The 18,114-nt window shown below is 64.1% G+C and overlaps 2 protein-coding genes across 2 annotated transcripts in view; both read left to right on the top strand.

The window, feature by feature from the left end:
• The window catches only part of ACSF3 (acyl-CoA synthetase family member 3), a 70,122-nt gene extending 58,562 nt beyond the window's left edge, over nt 1-11,560 (top strand). Inside the window, 3 exon segments of the mRNA XM_019536044.1 lie at nt 5,711-5,845; nt 6,724-6,835; nt 10,843-11,560. Of these exon segments, the coding sequence (XP_019391589.1) occupies nt 5,711-5,845; nt 6,724-6,835; nt 10,843-10,960 (365 nt within the window). The 3' untranslated portion in view covers nt 10,961-11,560.
• Nucleotides 11,561-13,110: 1,550 nt separating this feature from the next.
• Nucleotides 13,111-18,114, top strand: part of CDH15 (cadherin 15) — a 12,455-nt gene continuing 7,451 nt past the window's right edge. The window contains exon 1 of the mRNA XM_019535457.1: nt 13,111-13,174. Within this exon, the coding sequence (XP_019391002.1) occupies nt 13,111-13,174 (64 nt within the window). The remainder of the gene's footprint in view (nt 13,175-18,114) is intronic.

Here is an 18,114-nt window from a genome sequence, read left to right on the forward strand (position 1 = left end):
GCTTTGTTCTTTGGAGACCGGGTGTGCAAACTGCTATGCAGGCGCTGTATAAATCCTGCCCAATCCCCCTCTGCAGGGAACGGGGAGAAGGAAGCACCTGGGCACGAAGCCGGACCCCGCGCAGGTCCTGCGGCTCTCAACAGGAGCGAGCTCACAGAACAGCACGAAGACCTGCTGAGAGGCCCCTCGAGCACTTGGGGAAGTGGGGAAGGGGATTAAAATAGCTGACAAGCAGCATATGTTTGCATCCGTCACGGGGGTCGGGCCTTTGAGATGACCCTGAGCCGTGCGAGGCACCGTCCTCCATCTAATTAGGTCTGGCAATGCCGTCAGGAGAGCGCGGACGCCGAGTCCTTGGATTCAGAGCTGCCTGCAGGTCGCAGCACCGCTTGCTCTCAGGATGCTGCTAGTGCAACAGGGAGACCTAGCGTGAAGCTGGGCTCACGGTCCTCTTTGCTGCGTCCTACCCTTTCGCTCACCGGCCTCAGTTCAGCACTGTCTTTTTCCCTAAAAATCGTGCCTGCTGCCTGACGGGCAGAGAAGGAGATCTCCCACAGCCCAAGCTGTCTCCAGCCATGCCCCAGGCACGGGCAGTTCAGAGGCAGGGAGGTTTTGCCTGCAGGTGCTACTGTGCAAAGTGAAAAGCATGCTGGGCTGGGCCGGGAGACGGCGAGGGCACTCTGACTGGGACGTGTGCCATGATTATGTGGTCGTCTGGTTTGTTTGCATGTTATATATTGATAGTGGGGGTGTTTTTGGTTCTGGTGGGAGAAAGGCGAGTGGCTGGATTGCAGAGGGGCTGGGTGCAGCCTGGATGGTGCTGGAAGGCCCTTTCTGGAGATCTCTGGCTCTTCCTAGCCGCTGCAGCAGGAGAGAGAAGCAGGGGATGCAGAGAGCGCACGTGCCCACGTGCGTGGCTTGCTGGTGTGAAGGTGGAGCCGGAGGAAGCCGGCCACGTGGGCCTGGCACCTGGAAGGGCTGGAGCGGTGGGGTGGAGGCAACCTGCGGCAGGCAGCAGAGAAGATGAGATCTCCGGGGCCAAGGAGGAAGTTCGCTGCAGAGACCAGGACGATGCCTATCAGCCAGCGACTGGGAAGTAAGCACCGGGCGGAGGCGGGAGCGAAAAGTGTTAGGAGAAGATGTTTTACACCTTTATGTTCTGCCTTCCCCCGTTGTACTGGAGGGTTTTCCCCTACTGATGAAAGTTGGGTGGGGGGATTATCCTTGAATCCTGTGATCGGGGTCTCACGTGGCCGGGAGTTTGCACCATCACAACACGTCACCCTACCAGAGACACGCTCAGTCACCCCGTGGCCCTTCCTGCGATCCGCTGGAGATGCCCGGCTCACGCAGCGGGCGTTCGGTCCACTGGATCGCTTGCTCCCGGCAGGCAGAGCCGGGCTGGGGTCCGCTTCCTAGAGCAGCAAATGCGGAAACAAACGGATAGCAGTAACACAGAGGTGGGGAAAGGAGCTGCCAGAAGCCAAGCTGGGGTTCACGGCCCTGTGCGGTGACTCGGTGCCCCTCACTGCGTGTACGCCGGCGTCCTGCTCACAGCGCCTTGCTAGGCAGCTGCTATTATTTATTAGCGTTGCAGCAGGCCTCGGGGCGCTGGGCCCTGTGTGTAGGAGGCAGACCCTGCCCTGAGGAGCTGTAGCCAGGGGGAAGGATGGGCGAGAGACTTATCCCTGCCGTACACACGTGGACGGGGGGCACCCGGGGAGTCTGCGGCAGGGTCTGTCGAGTTGCACATCCCCGCCGTAGAGGGGTGGGCTCCTTGCTTCCTTGCTGTCCGTGCTCGCGAGGAGCGCGACCCCTGGGCCAGCAGCGCTCACGGTGGGTACCGCAGGGGAGCCGCCGGCTTGGCCCCTGCGGTCTCCCTTCCTCGAGCAGCTGCGTGTCCCGCTCTCGCCTGGCGGGGAGGACACGTCCCATCCTCCCATGACCCGAGGTGGAAGCAGTGGGCCACAGCGCCGTGCGATGGGGGGTCCGGCTGGGTTTCACGGTCTGCTGGCGTTGAAGTGGTGGACTCATCGGGGAAGGGAGGATGCCGTGTCTCGAGACGGTGGCGAGGCGCAGACAATGCCCCCGATGGTAGAAAATCGGAGTTGGAAGGGACCTCGGGAGGCCAGACGCCATTTCAGCAGGGGCAGTGCGTGGGAGGAGGGTCGTGAAGTAGCACCCCCCAGCCTAGACATCCTGGAAGCTGCCTGTGCCATGTGCTGCAACGCCTGGCTTGCCAGCAACCTCCATTTGTCAGGCTGGTAGCAGATGGCACGGGGCAGAGAGTAATGCGCCTGGCCTCCGCGGGCCTGGCAGAGCGACGTGCGCAGCAGGCCCGGTCCTGTCAGCAAGTGACGGGAGGGCTCGGGGTCGCGAGAGGAAGAGCCGCAGGGAGCCAGGGAGGGGCTGCGGGCTGCGGGTGAAGGATGTCTGTGTTGCGGGCGCGGGGCTGGTGCCCGCGGGGCAGGAGCGATGCAGGGCAGGGAGTTTCCAGCTGACCCCCCCCCACACACCCCTAAACACATATGCATTTCTAAGATGACCCTTCCTTCTTCCTGTCACTGCTCAAGGAAGAGCTGGGAAGGCAGCAGATGCAGCTGCCTGAGAAGAGAAGTGTCTCTGGAGGAAGCAGATGCTTGCAGAGACCTCTGAACGCAGGTCGGGCAATAGCAGCCGGGGCTGGACAAGGCTGCTGCAGGATCAGGGAGAGCACAAGTACTTGCCCGGTCGACAGGAGCATCAGACCAAAGCCTCCATGGGCCTCCCAGGACCTGTCTTGCCAGGGTTTTGTGCACGGGGGTGATGCCAAGATGAGTCTGCCCCAGGGAAGATCCCTTCCAGGCACCGCAGCTCTGGGGCACCAAGCTTTTAGAGCAAGGCGGCAGGCTAGGGTTTGCATTGGTCTTGGCCTGATGCTGAGGAAGGTGAGATGCCATGAGCGGATGCTACACAGACTCCAAAGGACCCCCTCAAATGCATTGCAAAAGGCACCATCTCCCTGCTCTCCGGGCTCCTTGCTCCACTTCAGGGTACCAGCAGCAGGTTGCTTTCATTTAGCACCCGGAGCTCTGCACCATGATGCCAGGAGGGGAGAGGGTCAAGTTCGAGCAAAGGAAGAGCTGTGCGTTCAATTTTTTCCACTTTGGAAAGACATAGGAAGGGGAAGGAGAGGTCTGGAGTCTCGGAGCGCGGGACGTTAGCACTGCTGTGTGAGGAGCAGATGCACGTGCGCACAGTGAGGAGGAGCAGATAAGCGCTGCACTGTAACCCCAGGATAAATACCGTCCGTCCGCTCTGAATCCCGGTGTCATTCACATCAGTGTACGTACCCGTCAGTAATGACATCCCTGTTAACATGTTGTGTGTCAAGGCCCCTCATCTGCTACGGGACATTTCAACCAGGGCTCAGACAAGTCTCCAGCCGCATCCGTTCAGTGCATGCAACCCCTCCTCGCTGGACAAGCGTCTGCATCACAAGCCCAGCCAGCGGGGCATAAAACCTGCCAGCCCCTGCTTGCTGAATAGAGGTCCAGATTCCCTCTCCTTCCTGCCTGTGTTTTGGGACCGAGCAGCCCCCAAATGCTGGCTGAAGGCGCCCGGTTCTCCAACCCCAACCCCGGCTTCTTGAGCCACGTTTTAATTAATACTTGGCTCCTCGTTTCCGTGTCAGCATCGCACGCTGCGCTGATACCCAGATAGTCGAAGGTCATTTATCATCTCGGTCGTGAATTCCTTTCAGCTGCTAAATATCAGGAGAGTCCCAGCTTCGAAAACTCCCTCGCTGAAATATTCCAGGCAGCCCTTGCAGTACACGGGCGTGATTTGCTGCTTGTCTGAGACGAGCCAAAACCAAGGCAAGCGGATCAGGGAATAATTCAATCCCCTGGCTGGCTGGAGAGGTGAGTCCCTCTTCCTCGTGGCAGGAAGAAACCCAACTCAGGGGAAGGGCACCTGCTGCTGGAAGGGATTTAAGTGCTTCCGGCTGCTCTCTGCAGAGGAGAAGGGGCAGGTGGGTGATGCTCAATAGCACCGGGGTAGCAGAGCAAGGGGCCTGCTGGCTGTCCTCAAGGAAGGCCATGGTGCAAGACTTTGCACACCGAAATGCACCCGTGCAAGCGAGGGAGCGAATTGAAGTGCTCCCATGAGAGGAAGCACCCAGAATGCTGTCCTTCACGGCTGTACCGGACCGTGCCCTGCCTTGGGCCATGGGACAAGAGAGCCAGCTCTGGACAGGTGGAGGACACGGAGATGCCCTCTGCACATCGGCTGCGTATCGCACCTGGCCGAGCGCATCCCGGAAGCCCTTTGGGAGCTGTGCCGTGGGCTAGGCTGCCTGCTTCCCACCGCCCTGCAGCAAAACGAGGACAGGCAATGCAAAACCCAGAGGCTCCAGAACTGCAGCGTGCTGCAGAAGAGACCAAGGGCCCTGCCAGCGCCTGAAGCCCCCGCGGCGGCGGGGAACGCATCAGGTAGCACATGCCCAGGCCTCCCTCCGGTATCCTGCTACAGAGGATAGCGGGGGACAAAATCCTTTACCAGCTCCTTTCAGAACCAGACTGGACCAACCTCCAGGCACAGGCTGGGCCTGATACCGCGATGCCTCCGGCTCTCTGCTTGCAGGACCGCGGCGCTAACTCACCATCTCGTGCCTTTGCTGAACGCTCCCGCTCGATGCTGCCCGGTACCGGTCTCATCGCGGCGCTAAAGCAACGCCACAACAGGCCCCATCAGCGAGACCTCAGCAGGGACCGGAGCTCACAACGGGGCTGTGCATCACTGAGACAGGAAGGCAGGCTGACATGCAGGTTAAAGCTAAGAGCCCCCCGGCGCTCCCCGCCAGCGCCTGAAATTGGAATCAGAAGTCCCGAGACCCCCCCCGCCCCGAGGCTGGCGAAGGCTGCATTAGCAGGATGTGACTAATCATCTTAAGTAGCTATCAAAGTGCAACAGCTTGTTAAGCATTTAGCCAGGTTGTGCTGACACGACCTCTGCCTCAATCTTCCCGGCCGCCAGCGCCAGTGGCTAATTACTGGCTCACACCTGCCACGCTCGCTTTCTGCCTTCCCCCGTCACCAGACCCCGCGGAAAAGACGGGTCTAATTGTGCAAAGCCCGCGTCCTTCTCGTCCTCGCCACGACGCCCGGCACGGAGCTGAGCCGGGTTGCAAGGCGTGAAGCGTGCAGCCGAAGTCTCCCGGGCCTGTTCCCGAGCGGGAAGCATTTGAAGGCGGCGGCACTGCCGGCAGGGCACGTTCCCCTGCGTGCACCCCTGTTAGCCCGCGTGGATGCTGCTGGGAGAAGAGGCAGGGGGCTTGTTAGCCCAACCGGGCCTGGGGGAGGTAGGAGGAATCAAGGTTGTGGGCTGAGCCGCCGTGCTGGAGCAGTGCTGGGAACAGCCGAGCAGTGGAGACGGGTTGGGTGGACCCTCCTCCTTTGCCCCAGCTAATTGCCAGTAAATGCAGGAAAGGGCCTGCTTCGTGCATGCATCCTGCTTGAGGTCCGGCAGCAGCAGGGAGAGGGCTGGCTCTCATTTCTGTGACCTTCACGCTCAAGGGGGTTTGCTCTTCGGGAGGCCGGAGGTGCAGCAGGGCTAGCCAGCCCGCTCTCGGGCTGTCGGGCTCCCGGCAGAAGGGCGCGTGCAGCAGAGACGGTGCGGGGGGAGGCAGAGCCAGGGAACCTGCCTCTCACGGGTGCCTGCTTTGTTCCAGGGGATACGGCAGCCTACACGGACGGCACCTACTGGATCAGGGGCCGGACCTCGGTGGACATCATCAAAAGCGGCGGCTACAAAATTAGCGCCCTGGATGTCGAACGTCACCTGCTAGCCCACCCTGGCATTGCAGGTAACGTGGCCCCTGGGTCTGTGTCCTCCATTTGTCTGGGGGGAGGCAAGGGGCTTAGGACCGTAATGCTCACATTGAAAGGCTGCAGCTAGAGCCAGGGCCAGGGTGGGTGGGCACTGGCAGCCTTTCCCCAGCACCTCTGGGGACACCCCAGACCGAGACACTGTAGGGGTGCCGTACTGGGCCAGAGCTGTATTGCGACCTGGTTTCAAGACCACGAAGGGAAGGATCTGCCTTTGTAGCCAGCCCCCCTTCAGCAGTGACCTTTCCGCTCCCTGTTGCAGGCCTGGTGCCAGCTGCACATCACTTTGGCTTTGTCTCCATGCCACGTAGTCGTGAGGATCGGAGGCATATGATGCGGGCACCACCGGGGAGCCAGGCCAGGGTGACAGTGCCAGCCCCGGGGCAGACACGGTGCTGCTGGAAGTGTCTTGCCTGGGGCCATTTCACAGCATTGCCGTTGCTGGGCTCGGGTGAGCCAGCAGCACGCGGGCTCTGAGGCTGGAGCTTGCAAGGGGGGGTAGATGAGCTTTTCGGACTGTGCTCCTCTCACTAAAGCTCTCTTGACACGGCTCTCCCCCTTTCCTCACAGGGCAGCATTGGGCCCTGCTGTAGCTCCCATCCAGGCCCTTCACATCCCCCAAGCGAAGGAGCTCTTTGCAATTCCCGCCGGGGAACTTTTCCACCCTCTGCTAAACCCTGCCCATGGCAGAGTCCCTGATATTGTCCTTCGGTCAATGCCGTCCCCCTTGCTCCTAGTGATGCCCTCCCAAAAGACATCCCCTCCGCAGCGCAGGGTACTTGTGTCCGTCCCAGGCTTGCGAGGTTCACTCGTTTCCTTTGAAAATGGCCCTGAGTCCTCCGCGCTCTTTCTCCAGATGTAGCTGTGATCGGAGCTCCCGACGCAACGTGGGGCCAGCGGGTCAGCGCCGTGGTGGAGCTGCACGACGGGGAGGAGCTGTCTCTCCAGGACCTGAAGAACTGGGCACGGTAAGGTGCCGGCTGCGGGCCTGGAGGTGGGATGGGTCCCTCTGTGTCGTAGCAGGGTGGCCTGGCTTATTCCAGGACCTCTCTGAATGCATACCCTGCTTGTTTATAAAGCCTTCGTACGAGCGTCGGACTTTGCCAGGATGTACCCACCTGGGCTAATGGGTTCCTCGCTGACTCTCTGTGTGATGCTGAAGTGTTTCTGGGAGGTGGCAGCCCACCTCAGTCAGCTGCTCCCAGGAACAAGGCTGGAGAGAAAATACGTGCATTTCCCGTGTTACAGAGGTGTCTTTTCCTTTGGGCAGCTCCAGCACCTCTGTGCTTTGAAACGGGGACTTCAGATGTAGCAGGGCTTGCCGTTTTATCAGCTCTGCCTGGCAAAGTCTGCTCCGTGCTGGCCAAGCACTGAGCCTTTGCACTATCCCCGTCCATCCGTGCTCACTGAGACTATCCTTTAGTTTAGCAGCCAGCATCTCCAGGATTCACGGGGCGTGCTCAAGCCTCTTCCTGCGCCTAGCACCAACCCCTTTGCGTGTCCGAGCCTGGGTGTGCTGCAGCCATCTGAGGCCAGACTTCTCCTGCAGTTGTGTGCGAGCAGAGGGCAAGGAGAAATCAGAGCAGTGGAGACTGGGAGTTGGTGACAAGCTGGAGAGGGAAGGAGACAGACCGGGGATGGGATGGAAAGAGGTGTGCTCAGCGCGTTGCTCCCTGCCATGGCAGAGCTCCTGCATCTCACCCTTCCTAAACTGTGAAAACCCCTAGCTAAGTATTGCACCCCCTCGATGCCGGTCCATCCCGTGGGAAGACTGCCTGGTCCTCCCCCAGTTACCACGCTAGCTCACACGCCAGGCGTCCGCGCAGTGGAGCTGCAGCCGTGATTCAGCCGGGGTGCTGCAGTTCCCCCGGGGGCCTTGAGATGCTTCCAAGGGTGCCACGCAATGCTAGCACTGCTAGGTGTGTGGGCTTGATTCACAGGATCAGCCCAGAGATTTCAGGTGGGAATCCAGTGCGTGAAAAACACTCTGCCCCGTAGCAGCGTCTGAGTTCCTCGCAGCAGAAGACTTGCTCTGTTGTTTTACTGTACACACAAAAAAGCAAGTGAACGCAAAGAGCTGGTATTTTCCAAGCGGGTCTGTAGTCTAGCAAGGGAGGCCTCGAGTCCAACAAGGTTGAGACCAGCGGATGCACAGACTCTGCGGTGGCGAGGCAGGGAGCCAAGCAGGAAAGCAGTGTGTCCCCGATGTGCTTACTCTTGGCTCCGGGCGCGGGATGCTGTGATGTGGGGTGCCCACCCTGTCGGGAGAGTTGAGCTGTAAGCGAGGCTTTGTGCTGGCCCTAGAAAGCAGACGGTGAGACCAGCCCCGCTGTGGCCGCTGGGCTGGGCAGAAGGGCCAAGCTCGGGTCCCAGAGCCTGTCCTGGGGTCCTGGCCGGCTGCGAGCGCTCGTTAAGTCTTAGCAGCGGCCTCGTCTCCTGCAGTCCGGCCCCACCGCCTGCGGGTTCCAGCCAGGAGCTATGCGGCCCTTCCCCTGCTTCGGAAAAGGGGGTCTCGGCTGGCCCGCGCTGGTGCCAGGCAGGGCTCGGCCCAGAGGGTGTCGGGGGGTCCTGCTGGGACAGCGGGAGGTGTGCGGCCACGCATGTTCTCTGGGGTCCGTGTGCCCCAAAAGATGTGCTCGGACACCCCAACCGGCTGCTCTCTGGCACTCCTCCCTCGACCGTCCCAGGGAGGGAGCAGAGCAGACAGGGAGACCCGTGCAGGGCTGGGGCCTCTCTGCTCCTGCCTTGGCATTCATCCCCTTTCCCTGTCCCCCGTCCTAGAGATGCACGCTGTCGCAGCCCCTGCCTTTCTGCCCCTGCCCAGCCCCCCACCGCCACGTTTGGCCCCCGTGGCGGAGACACGCCATCTCCTTGCCCGTGCACAGCACAGAGGAGCTGCACGCGGCGTCCTTCAAGAGAGGAGAAACCCAGCCGGTGCCTGCCGCGTGCTTGCTCGCGGGGCCCCGGGAAGCATCCTCTGCTCTGTCTCCTGCCCTGCCACCCCCGGGCGCTGCGCTCTCCCCGGGTCCCTGTCTCTCCCCTTTATTGGAGATGTCACTTGCATTTGCTTTGCCCCTTCCTCGCTCTCCCTGGCAGGAGACACATGTCCCTCTTCAGAGTGATTCATTTTGCGGCTTTCGCCTCCAATCTAGCTTCCCGGTGACAGGCGCCATCCTGAGTTAGAGCCATCCATATGGCAGGATGTGTCGATCGCGGGGCCGGGAGGGAGGAGGGGGCGGGGGGTGGAGGAGCGCCGCGCACTTGGCATGTTGCATTAGGATCAGTGCCAGGGAGCTGCCTGCTGGCGCTGGGCACGGCCCCAGGTCGGGAAGACGCAAGCAGGCAGAAGAGGCCCCCCGCCAGCACCACGGCACCTCCTGCAACAGGGGGAAGGAAGCACGTGCACCAGGGGCACGCGGTAGCACGGGCACACTTAGCTCATCTGTGTCAGCACCCCGGGATCTCACCCGTTGCGTGCCTGGCCACGCAGAGGGCGGCTCGAAACCAGCCTGCCTGGGACGGCACATTGCTGCTGCTCCTGCTTTATCGTCTGTTTTCCCGCGATCCGCCGTCCTGGGATGGGAGAGAGCTGCTGTCCACGCCAGCTGCCACGGAGCGAGGAGACGGGGGACAAAAACCAGGGGCCGGGTCCTGAGACGCGCACTAGTACATCCAAGACCAATTGGGGTATCTTCCCCTTTGCACACCCGGCTCCGAGGATCACATGGGGTTGTGATACTGGTGTGAGGCAGCAGTGCTCCGGGGGCTCTCAGACTCATCGCCTACCTGCAGTTACTGCGGAGGCCATCTGGCCCGAGGTCTGCTAAGACGGGGGCCACGTCACAGCTCAAGCAAAGGCAGGGAGGATCTGAGTGGGGCAGAGCATCTGGAGGCCTTCCTAAAGGGCACAGAATGAAATTTGGGGGGGTTTAGTCCGAGGGGGTGAGTGCTGGGGGCCGGTGACCCAGGGGTGACGGGTCGGGGAGGGTGGGCAGCTGTGTGTCAGGCTGCGCACGTGTGGCATTTCAGTGGGCGCTTGCAGCATGTTTTCCTCAAGCCCCGTCATGCCATGCCCTTGACAGGGGACCCCCAGCACCCGCAGCCTGCCCTGGTCGGCAGAGCAGCACCATGCTATGAGAGCACGCAATCCTGATCATCCTCTGCTTGCCTCGGCGCCGTGAGACCCGCCTGAGCACCCCTCTCAAGAGGTGCCTCTCCCTGCATCCAAGCCGTGGAGGTGGAGGAGCTCTCCACAGCCAGCCCCTTGCTGAATCCTTAAGGAAGGCACACGTAGTTCATCTCGGGCAACCGTGCCTCTGCTGAGTGGGGTTTCACCGGCGCCTCCATGGCAGGCACGACCCAAACCTTGCAGGCTGGCAACCTTTCCCCCCGTGGGCCAGGCCACGGCCCCGCCTCACCTCGAGCTGGCCGTGCCGCATTGCGCTGCACTCACACTGAGCATGGCTGGACGCGGATGGATGTTCACGGCCCCTTGTACTAACAGGTTTTGTGCTTTTGAACGAAGCCGGGGTGGCCGTTTCTCTAGCACGTCCCACAGGACACAGGTGAGATAGAGCTACCTTCTTCCCAGGTCGCATTGGACAGGGATGACGTGAGCCTGCGTTGCAACCCACCTTGTGCCTGGAGATTCACGGGGCAGCGCTGCAAGCCCCCGACTGCTTTCTCGGATGCTTTCGGGACAAATTTCTTAACCCTTGGAGCTCCAACCCGGGGTCACCAGCCCTTGACCAGCAGGAGCAGCTCTTGAATGACCGGTTAGATTGAGTCAACAAGGGCTTGGGCTTTTTAGAAGAGAGCGAAGCATAGCGTAGCATAGAGGACTGGACGCGATGGCCTTGCAACGTCCCTTCCAGCCCCACTTTCCTATGATCCAACTTCCCTGTGGTCCTGGGGCAAGAGCGGGGACGTGCAGGCTCCTTCCGGCCTACTGACAGGGTGTGTTCCTCTGTTCCAGGGAAACCATGGCCCCCTACACGATCCCGACAGAGCTGATCCTGGTGGAAGAGATCCCCCGCAATCAGATGGGCAAGGTCAACAAGAAGGAGTTGCTCAGGCACTTCTACCCGGCCTAGCGGGGCACTCGCTGCCTGCAGCAAGCCTCTCCGACACCCTTTTGAATGACACGAATCAGGTCCCGGCGGTGGCTCTGCAGCGGAGGGCTCGGCTCGGGACTCGTCGCTGTGTTGGGTTGGCACTGCAGCAAGGCTCAGTAAGAGCCAAGTTTAAGTCCCCCAAGCCACCTTGGCTGAGCAAGAGTGAAAGCCTGGCAAGAATCCCTTCTCCTGAGACCTGTTCAACGCAGGGTCACAGCCGCTGGCCCGGGGCTGCTTGGGCCCCTGGTAACGCCAGGTCCCAGCACTGCAAATGCAGGATTTATTTCATCTGCACCAGAGCTGGCCACGCAGCCGTCTCCTTCCTCCCCAGCGCCGTATCGGGGGGTCTTGCATGGCCTGAGATACGCCCCAGACCCTGCGCAGGTCCCAGGCATGTGGCTGCAGTGACGTGCTGCTGTCAGGGAAGGTCTCTGCAGAGCCCCCAGGCCCCTCTTGCCTGCCTTGGCTTGCCTCTCTGCAGATGCTCGGCTGAGATGCAGTTTATAGCCCTGTGCCTCAGGCCATATGCAACTCATCCCCCGATGAAATTACTCTTTAAATTAAACTTCTCTCTCCAGGCTCCTGCAGTGACGCCTGTTAATTCTGCCTGGCTTTCCGCGCTCTCCCGCTGCCTCGGTGACTTTCCTCCTGGTCTGTCTGCGCGCGCGTGTGATAGAGCAGCCCAAGCCCACATTTCGAGGACACCCATCGTTGTGGGTGCCCGGTTGCAGGTGGAGGCCTGCTTGTTGGCTTCCTTCAGCACGTCTCCCCCCCCCCCAGCTTTCTTGCAGATGCAGAAAAACAGCAATTAGAAAAGCACAAATAAATGCAAGTCGCTCTTAATAACACTGGCATCTGTCTCACCCCCTTCCCTTGCTCTGGGCCAGGGAGGTGCTTGCTGTCCTGAGAGTATGTGCCATGGGCACAGTACCACGTGCCAGTACCTCAGGGCGAGGGGAGCACAAAGCCCCCTTGCCCCTGCCACAGGCTTGGGTTGCACCCAGGGCCCTGGCGGAGCAGGGTGCTCCACTGCTGTGCAGCAGCTTTTGTAGACAAATGATCCCTGGGTGATCCCCCTGCACTGGAGGGGGCAGGATCTCCAGCTGACCCCCCGTCTGGCACCACCGCCACGGAGGAACATCGGCGGGTGGCAGGCGTGAGGCCGAAATGGCTGCTGTTGCACTGCAGGCGCGGATGCAAAGCTCGGTGCGTGGGGCCTGCGGGGAGGCAGCGGGTGGCAGCTTGGCTAGGCTCCCCCTGCACCATGCAGCCCACAGCAGGGTGGACGCCGTGCGCGGGCTGGGTGGGGGCTGCAGGCGCCAGGCCGTGCCTGGGTTGGCTGGGCTTCCACGGAGCTCATCTCGGATGCGGCAGCCTGCGCGGAGCAGGCCCCGCTGCGATCGCGCGCGCCGCGCTCCAGTTCAACCCGGGAGCTGGGCGCCGGGGGGCCGTGCTGCTGACAGCTCGATAAGCCCCGTTTGCCGCCCTCCCCTCTGCTCGCCGCCCCTCACCTGCCTTTCACGGCGGCTGCTGGGGCTCTGCGCCCAGGGCCCCGCGCGCCAGGGCGGCCGCTGGGAAGCCCTCTGTGGGTGTGCTCCCGGGGGGTGCGGGGGTCCTGCTGGCTGCGGGACCCCCTGCTCCGAGGCGCCGTGACTCTCCTGGGGATGCCGGGCATGGGGAGGCTGCAGGAGACCACCAGGGAGCCACCCAGCCCCGGGCCCACGCTCCTTCAGAGGGGGCTTGGCAGTGCCCCCCTGCTAGCGCGGGGCTGGGCCGCGCTTTCTGCACCAGCCCGGGAAGCCGGAGCCTGCGCGTGCTTTGTGTGCTCTGACACTGCGTAGCTCCTCGGCAGCCCTCGGCCTCCTGGAGAGGATAGCTGGGGTGCCGGGCAGGGAGCCCCTTGTCGGAGGACTCGCATCTGGGGCCATGGCACAGGGCTGGGGCGCAGGAGATCTGGGCTCCGTTCCCAGCTCTGCCACGCAACCCGCGAGCGGCCTCAGTCAAACCCCGCGTCCCTCTGGGCGTTGGGTTCCCACCTGTAAAATGGAGCCGCTGCTGCCCCTTTTCTCCTCCGCCCGTCCTGAGGCACAGCGCGTGGGCCCTGCCTCGGCCCCAGCCCTGCAAGCACGATGCTGGCGGCTGCAGGCTCGGGGCCCCCTTCCGGGAAGAGGGCGCTGGCAGCCCTATGCCCAGGTGCGGGACGGTGGCGACGGGCCAGGGTGTGCCCCAGCCGGCTGAGCTGGGGGGGTTGCCAGCCTGGTCGAGAGACCCTAGCCCCGCGACTTCCAGAGGCCACGCACGGGCCAGCACCTCGCTGCTGCGCGTGCCTGGCGTGCAAGCACCCGTCGAGCCCGGGCGCTGGGCCGCGGATGAGCGTGCCCGTGTGCGTGTGACAGGCGCCCGTGTCCGAAGGGCTCTGGGAGGGGTTCATGCCCCAGCTCGACCTCAGGCGGGCCCGCAGCCCCCGGCCCGCCGGGGGAGAGGGGGCCGAGAGCCTCTCAGCCGAGCCGCCGGGTCCGGAGGCGGGCGAGGGGGCGGCAAGCAGAGGCATCTGCCTGGCAGCGCCCCTGGCCACACGGGAGCCGATCAGTGGCTCCTCCCGGGGCCGGCCGCGGGAGGATGGATGGCGCGCGGGGGCCCGAGTGGCAGCCGGCCGCGGCTGGAAGAGAGGAGCTGTCAGGCCCCTCGCGGTGAGGATGATGGAGCGCCCCGGGTCCCGCCGGGGAGGGTCCGAGGGAATGCAGCCAGCCTGTCGGAGCCGAGCGGGGAGGTCGGGCCTTGCAGGGGCTGGTGGATGACGGGACGGGATGCAAAGGGGGGGACCCTTTGCGCTTGCTGCGCCGGGTCCCTGCTCTGCCAGGCAGGGCTCTGGGGCCTTGCCTGGAGCAGGGGGGATGCCATGCAGAAGGACACCCCGGAGCAAACCCCACAAGTGTTAATAAGGTGGGTTGGGGGATGGCGGGGGCCCCCAGGGCCGGTTCGCCTTATGGACTTGCATGCATCTTGTGTGCAGCAAGGGGCCGGGCTGGGGTCCTGAGCAGGGGGGTGCGGGGGCGAGTTGCGCCAGGGCAGGTACCGTGCGCCTGCTGCCTGGTCGGGGGTTGTGGTGGCGGTAACAGCAGCCCGCTCGCGCCAGCGCCCGGACCCGTCCTGCTGCGGGCTGGACCCGCCGTGGGGCGCGCGGCCCGGGAGCCCCGTGCCAGCGGCACGCAGGAGGATGCGTGGGTGGAGCAGGGAGCTCCGGCGAGAAAACCTGCCGGTGCAAGCGTCAGGGAAGCGGGTGCAGAGAGCCCAAGACGCAGGTTGGCCCCCGGGCACCCAGCCCGGCTTCACCCCGCAGCCCGGGCACGGCGGGCGCTGCCTCTCTCCCTCGCCGGCCTCCCATCACTGCCGCCTGGGCCTGCGCGGCCCGGCTCGGTGCTCGGAGCGTGCACACTGGGCCCAGCGAGCCCCATCCCGCTGCCCACCTGGCTGGGGGACCCGCGAGCGACGAGCCTCCGCACGGTGCCCGCCTGCCCCAGCCTGGGCACCGTGCTGCTCCTGCCCGGGCGCCGGCATGCTTCGGGGGGCAGGACGGGCTCTGGAGTCGCGTGGCGGGAGGAGCCGAGCGCATCCTTTGTTAAAACCTCAGCCATGCAGTAAATTTTTTAACTTACCAAATAGATCAATATCAAATTATCATGTCTCACATTCATAACTCTTAAGCAAGCAACAATGGGGAGAGACAAGGTCACTGGAGAATAAATAGCAGCAAAAGCTCTTAATGATCTATCATTCTCGACAGCCCGGGCACCCAGCACCCGCCCGGTGACAAGATCATTAATAAGGCTCCGCGGGAGCGCTATCGATCGCTGTGATGGATGAGCACAGGTAGCAAATACTGTAAAACACCTGGTTGTCACACACTCGGATGAGGAGTGTGACTCCGGCGGCGGCGGGGCTCCTCGCCGGCCGTTTCTGCTCAGCCCGTGTGCTTCCGAAGGACCTTTCGGGGCCGGAAATTAGCGGCGGGGCCCCACGCCTGAGCCCGGGGTGCAGCACTCCTGCCCTCTGCCCCAGCAGCCAGGCGTGGAGAAGGGAGCTGAGATGGCGCTGGGCTTGTGGCTGCTGCTCTGCCCGGTGCTTGCCTGCCCTGGGTCCTCCCCCGGGTTCCCCAGGCCGCAGCATCGGCGGATGGGTGCGTCTCATCCGCAGCACAGGTCTCGATGGCAGCGTGGGACGGCCTTCGGGTCAGGTCCGGGCAGGGTCTCCCTCCTCGGGGGTCGGGGCTGGCCCGCCGGTCTCCTGTGCGGGACCGGAGGCTGGAGCCGGGGCCGGGGTGATCGAGGTCTCCCTGGAGCCAGGGAGGTTGGCAGGTCCCCGGGTCTTGCGTCCGTCTAGAGACGCCCAGCCTCGGGCCGGGGGGAAGGCAGGCTGGCAGCTGCTCCTGCTCCCCGCTGTCATCGGCCGGGTGGGTGGGTCCCGCCTGTACATCAGACCCGCTCGTTAAAAGCCTGGTGGGCGCGGTGGGCCGGACGTGTGCGCGGCAGGACAGCCGCGGCAGGACAGGAGAGCTACCATGGACTCGGTGCCCGGCAGACCTCCTCCTGCTGACCCTCCCAGGCCTCGGGGCTTGGCAGCGGTGCCCGAGGAGCCTGGCTCTACCCCGTGCCCAGGGCCCTCTCCAAACGCCCCGTCCTCCCCCATCGCGGCCCATGGCACATCTCCTGCGACGAGCAGGCCGGCAAACCACCGTGGGAAAGGAGGGCAGCGGGGAGCCCCCTGACTGCCCCCAGCCCCGCCTGGGTCTCTCCACGTGTCTCCCTCCGTCCGCCTTTGATCGGCTTGCACTGCACGTTTGCACTGACAGTCTGATCCTACGTACACAACCATTCAATTACTCTGTAATGGCTACAGGCTATTAAGTCATCAATCTACTTCATTACAGCCTGCCAGGCCTTTTCCCGGCACCATGCAATCAAAACCATTCAAACAACAGCCCCCACCAAAAGTAGCATCCTTAATGCATCGGCGCTCGCTCCCTTTAACGCCCGCCGCGAGCCGCGCCGCGCTCGGGAGCTGTCGGGAGGCGACCGGGATCCCGCGGACGGGGTCTGCTGCACCCACGGCTTTACCGAGGTCCCCGGGGGCCTCTAAAAAGCTGCTGTTCCCTGTGATGCTTGCTGCCCGGGGAGGTGTGACAGCTAAGATCTAAGGGACTAGAAATGCGAGCGCAGGAGCAGGGGTGTAGGGCGCTGGGTGGGACAGACCACTGCTTTGGCCCCGGATCTGCTCACGGCCCCCAGCGGGCTGGGCAGGGTGGGCGGGGGGTCTGGGACATCGCTGGCTGGAGGCGGGTGGGATGCGCCGTGTCCCCGAGTTGCTGCCAGGCCCTCGTCCCCACCAAAGGGACAGACGTCCCGGTGGGAATGGCCGAGGCTGGGCCACGGCGAGGCTGGGCCACGGCACGGCACGGCGCGGCACGGCAGCCAGGGCGGCTCGCTTTCGAGCTCGACGCGGAGGTGACAAAGCAGGGGCTGTTGTGCTGGAGCCTCTCGGGCAGGGACGCTCAGGCCAGCCAAGGGACCAGCTGCTTTCCTGACCTCTCGGGCGGGACGCTGGAGACGTGGCGTGGGCTTGCTGGTCCCTGTGCTCTGCAACCCCCCAGCCCCGGTCCTGCTGGGACAAGCGGCGGCGGTGGGATCTGGCGGGGGGGTCGGCTGGGACCCTGCCACGAAGGGCGGTGGGCAGACCCCGCAGCCGGGCGGGAGGGCGCGTGTCTTACGAAGGCGGTTGTGTTGCACCCACCCCCTCTGCGTCGCACGCGTGATCTGTGCACCCGGCTGCTGTCGGGACTCCCTCCCCCTCGTCCTGGCCTGCTTGCAGGCACTGACGTGCCCCTCATCCTGTCCCATGTGCTCTCCCGCGCCTCCGGGCACAGTGCGTCCCGGGCTCCCCCTCGCACCCCGCCACCTTGCAGGCGAATCCCAGGCGTCCTGCCCCCGCCCGCGAGCTGGGCCGGCCGAGCGGTGCTGGCGCTGGCGCGCTTTGCAGCCCACATCAGCTTTTACGGCCATATAAAATCCCAAGCTCGGGTGGCTTTATGGCTGCTGCTCTGGCATTCACCAGCTGGCTTCTCTCTCTCCGGGCTGGGGTGCTGGCTCGCCCTGCCCCGGTGCCCCGCGTCCGTCCCACGCCCTGGCCCCTGCGGGGCTCCCCTGGCCTCCCCGTGGGTGGTGGCTGAGGGAGGGTGCTGGCACGGGCATGGGGGTGGAAGGAGGCAGCACTCGTGCTGTGGGCCGCGTGCACTCGGCAAAACAAACCGGCACCCAGGGGTCCGGGCGGCGCTGCGGCGAGGCCTGGCGCAGGCACGCCGCTCTCCCGGCTGTTTGCTCTGGGGCCCGTGGCCTTCCATGTCTGCCAGCTCAGGCTTGCCGCCCCGCCTCCTGCCCAGGACGCCTTTGGTCAGCCTGGTGCTTCGCCGCAAGTCGGGCCGGGTGAGCGGGAAGAGAGACGTGGTCTTTTGCAGATTCGGCTGGTCCCAGACTGGTGGCAGACCCCACAAAGGGGGGGGGTGAGAAGTGTGGGGGCGGGTGCTTGTGAGCTTAGCCTTAGGAGACCTGGAGCTCGGCCCCGCTCCGCCACAGCTTCCCCGCATGCCCCTGGGCATGTCACCTAGCTCCGGTGCCGGCCGCACGGGCTCAGCTGCAAGCTCTCTCCCCGGATGGACGCGCCGAGGACGGCTCCCGTGGTGACTTCGGAGCATCCGGCTCGCCGGGCAAAGTGGGGCGAGGGGTGCCCCGGGCCGGGGCGGCCGCAGGGAGCGTGCCGTGACCCGTGTCGATTGGCTTTGATGTGTCTTTCCATGGGTCTGAGCAGCCCCCCAGTCCCCGCGCCAGTGGCGGGGGGCATCTGCTCCCCCCGCTCCTCCTGCCACAGTGCATCAGGATCCCGCGAGGCAGCCGGGGCCCGGGGCCGGGGCAGGGTGAGGCAGTGAAGGAGAAGGAAATCGGACGCTCGTCAGGGGCAGCGGGGGCGGGGGGGGACGGACAGCCCCTCCCCGCCGCTCCCGCTGGCGTGGGACCCGAGCCCTGCGCTCACCCGCCGGGGGCGGCCCCCACGAGCGGGGCGGCAGGCAGGAGCCACGGGGGCTG

The sequence above is a fragment of the Crocodylus porosus genome, unplaced genomic scaffold (assembly GCF_001723895.1).
Source record: "Crocodylus porosus isolate Cpor-Errol unplaced genomic scaffold, CroPor_comp1, whole genome shotgun sequence".
In the NCBI taxonomy this organism is placed as follows: Eukaryota; Metazoa; Chordata; order Crocodylia; family Crocodylidae; genus Crocodylus; species Crocodylus porosus.